General features: G+C 35.2%; 2 protein-coding genes across 3 annotated transcripts in view; one reads left to right on the forward strand and one right to left on the reverse strand.

Annotated features, from left to right (window-relative positions):
• LOC104754876 (protein CHUP1, chloroplastic-like) overlaps window positions 1-936 on the reverse strand; it is a 3,386-nt gene extending 2,450 nt beyond the window's left edge. The window contains exon 1 of one of the 2 annotated variants that reach the window (XM_010477161.2): window positions 32-936. In XM_010477161.2, the coding sequence (XP_010475463.1) occupies window positions 32-568 (537 nt within the window). In that variant the 5' untranslated portion in view covers window positions 569-936. The remainder of the gene's footprint in view (window positions 1-31) is intronic. The other variant, XM_019239620.1, reaches the window with a different exon arrangement.
• The window catches only part of LOC104759102 (CST complex subunit STN1-like), a 4,788-nt gene continuing 1,896 nt past the window's right edge, over window positions 473-3,364 (forward strand). Inside the window, exons 1-3 of the mRNA XM_010482071.2 lie at window positions 473-561; window positions 973-1,013; window positions 2,894-3,357. Coding sequence (XP_010480373.1) covers window positions 2,901-3,357 — 457 coding nt within the window. The 5' untranslated portion in view covers window positions 473-561; window positions 973-1,013; window positions 2,894-2,900. The remainder of the gene's footprint in view (window positions 562-972; window positions 1,014-2,893; window positions 3,358-3,364) is intronic.

Below are 3,364 nucleotides of genomic sequence, written 5' to 3' on the forward strand. Positions count from 1 at the left end.
GTGGACAAAGTTTATACTTTACTGTACTTACATCTGAAAGATATTTGGAGCGATTCTCGATTTCACCAATCATGTTTTTGCTGAATGCAGGAGACATAGCTCCATTCTGATTGATCTTGTTCCCCATATGAGACTCTCTCTTCGTCAGGGCACGATAAAACTCTACAACTTCTGGAGCACGCCGTACAGATCTTTTTCCAAGTGTTGTCTTTGATGGAAGTGGTGGAGGTGGTGGTGGCTTTATTGCTGTAGACTGTGCTTGGACCATTGGCTTGGGATTTGGATTCCTGACCTCTTGACCCTTTGTGTTGGATTTGAGACTCTCTGAGGCTTTCAGGTTAGATCCGTCTGTATTGCCGCCATCATATGAGCTCTGCAACTTCTTCCATAACATTGATTTTCTCTCATTGTCATGTGCTTTAAGATTGCTTACTTGTGTTCTTAGGCGAGCGACTTCTTGACGCAGCTCGTGGTTTTCCTTCTCCAGCTTATCATTCTTCATTAGAGAAGCTTGAAGCTCCTTCACCAGACGCATGAGATCCGAATCATCTTCTCCATTTGGTAACATTTCTATGTATCCTCTTGTTATAGTGGTATGTGAGTTTGCTTTTCTTTGAGGGGAAATTTTATCTCCTTTTTATGACATGCCTCTTTAAATTACTTCCCAATGAAGCATTATAGACTCACCTAAACCTTTGATGTTCACTTTTGCGTGTGGTTAATTGCAAATTACAGTGAAGCCATAAAACAAGACTATCCTCTTGTGTGAACCCTTCTTTTCTAATGATCTCCTAGCTTCGTAGTTGCACAGCACTGAGCTGGAATCGAACCTAGAATAATACTGCGTATATACGGCCTAAGCTCTTTTGTGTTGGAAACTAAAGTCATCATCTTGAATGATTATATTCATGCTTTGATGCGCATCGTTTGTCTAATTACTCTTATTACTTTGCTCTTTTTTCTAAATTGCAGATTAAGTTAGAAGATCCTCTGGGTCCGCAAATAAGTCACAGGTAAGCAAATACTTTACTTAGCCTTCCTAATCACATAAAAACACATAGATAAGATAATTAATTATGTTGAAGCTTCATTAGCTTCTCTTTTTTTTTGGTCAAGGAAGCTTCATTAGCTTTTAGTTCATAAGGAATTGAACCATTAGGTACGCGGTATGGCTTACCTCCCAAGTAATAGTCATATGCGCAAGAAGTTTCGTGTCTCATTCTCTCACCCACTTTAAATCCACCTCGTACGTCCACGTATGAGTTCTTTAGATCGCTTTTTCTAGTATATCTTTCGTAGCGTCATGGTCATGGACTTAGCTTTAACTTTTTTTTCCTCTTGCTCTAACTTAATAAATTGATTTCACTAGTGTATACAAAACTACACTTCTTTTTTTTTTGTTTAGAAATACACAAATTGGAATCAGGACATAGAGTACTCAAGTATATTAATATAAGTGACAGTCCAGGAGTCCAGATCACTAGTGTTTTTTTGGTTCTGTTTAATTTATCAAAGAAGAAACTGAAAAAGGTGTTGATTTCTTTTGTAAATGGTAATCAACTGTCCTTGATGCATTTAACTTGTGGACTTTATTATTCTCTGCATCTGAAGCAAAGGTAAACTCGAAAATGACATCGCACCATACAATAGTTTCTCCTACTCTTACCCAAAAAAAAAAAAGAAAAAAAAAACGAGTTATGCATTGTCTGTTAACTGTGTCTAATTCATTGAAATCTTGGTTAGTGCTGCTCTGCATCATATAGTAAGAACTCAAAATTGTCATCTATCATGCTATGGTTTCTTTACTGCAGTACCTTCTAATTCTCAAGAAGGTTAAGTAAATCACCTATAAAGCATAGATTCTATAATAATCATCTATCTTAACATTTTTGAAGTACATTTTTGTGCCATCCTCTCTTATCTTTGTATCCAAACAAGTTCCAACTAAATTCTCTACAATCCTTACAACCAAACACAATCATTTCCGTATTTGATAATATTAATTTCCTAAAATCTATCTACCTAATTTAAAGCAATATGTTATAATAAAATAGAATTCTCCTTTCACTTTTATTTAATCTTACATTTAATTATTTGAATTACTACTTAATACATAAAGTTAATAAAATTTTAGATTTTTTTCAGCATATGATGTAATTTGAATTTTTATAAACGGATATATATTTAAAAAATTGTTTTAGGATTTTTGTAACCAAACAAGTATTTCCAAATATATATTATTTTACATTTGAGTTATTTTAATATATAATGAATATTTACAATTAAAATTTAAAATAACACGCAATAAAATTATATTGTGCGAATGATTTGGATCAATATGAATATAAATTTAGTTATCATTAATTTGGTGTTACACAAATAGTTTATCATTTCATTATTTTGCTAACATTATCAATATTAGAATATTAGATATGTTAAATTGAGAACAAATTATTTTGCGGTAAACTATGGGTTAAATCCTATAATTAACAGTCACATACAATTATATAATATTACATTAAACAAAACTAATACATAAATGTAATTTAAATTTTGATCTATTTGTTATAAACATTTGACTGTTAATTTCTTTAGAATGTACGGGGTTATTGATTTATAAAACAAACAAAAAAATAAAAGAAATGGACTCGTGGTGTACCACGGGATAAATCCTAGTTTGGTTACGGAAATTAACACCTCCATAATAAAAACAAGTACTCTACCAAAAAAGTAATAAAACAGTTTGTATATGAAAAAAAAGTTTTATAATGATTTTGATTTTTTTAACTGCTTGCACACTGTACTTGAGGCATTCTAAATTTTATAAACAATTAATTCAGTTTCCTTTATCCAATATGCAAATTGTTCATCTTTTTTTTATTTTTTTCTTCAGCCCAGCCATGGATCGATCACTCTTAAACATACACGCTAAACTCGTGGCGCGTGACATCCACTGCCTGACACAGTCGCCTACAGAATCCAACTCTTTCTCTTTAGTTGGCAGCGGGGCGTTTGTCTCACGCGTGGAGACAGTGGGCACAATCGTCTCTCGCGACCTGACCCCTAAGTTCCTAAAGTTCGACGTCGACGATGGCACCGGCTGCGTCACGTGCATCCTCTGGCTCAACCAGCTCTCCTCTTCTTACTTCTCCCGGTGGGATCCAGCCACGATTCTGCTCCTCGCAAGGGCTGCGCGGAAACAAGCCGCAAATATCAGAATTGGAGCCGTGGCTCGTGTTCGCGGTCGCGTTGGCTCGTATAGAGGAGTGATGCAGATCACGGCTACTGTTGTGGTGGTCGAGAGAGACCCGAACGCGGAGATCTTGCACTGGTTGGAGTGTTTAAGGCTCCGTCCAAGTTATCG

Source organism: Camelina sativa, chromosome 17 (assembly GCF_000633955.1).
Source record: "Camelina sativa cultivar DH55 chromosome 17, Cs, whole genome shotgun sequence".
In the NCBI taxonomy this organism is placed as follows: domain Eukaryota; kingdom Viridiplantae; phylum Streptophyta; class Magnoliopsida; order Brassicales; family Brassicaceae; genus Camelina; species Camelina sativa.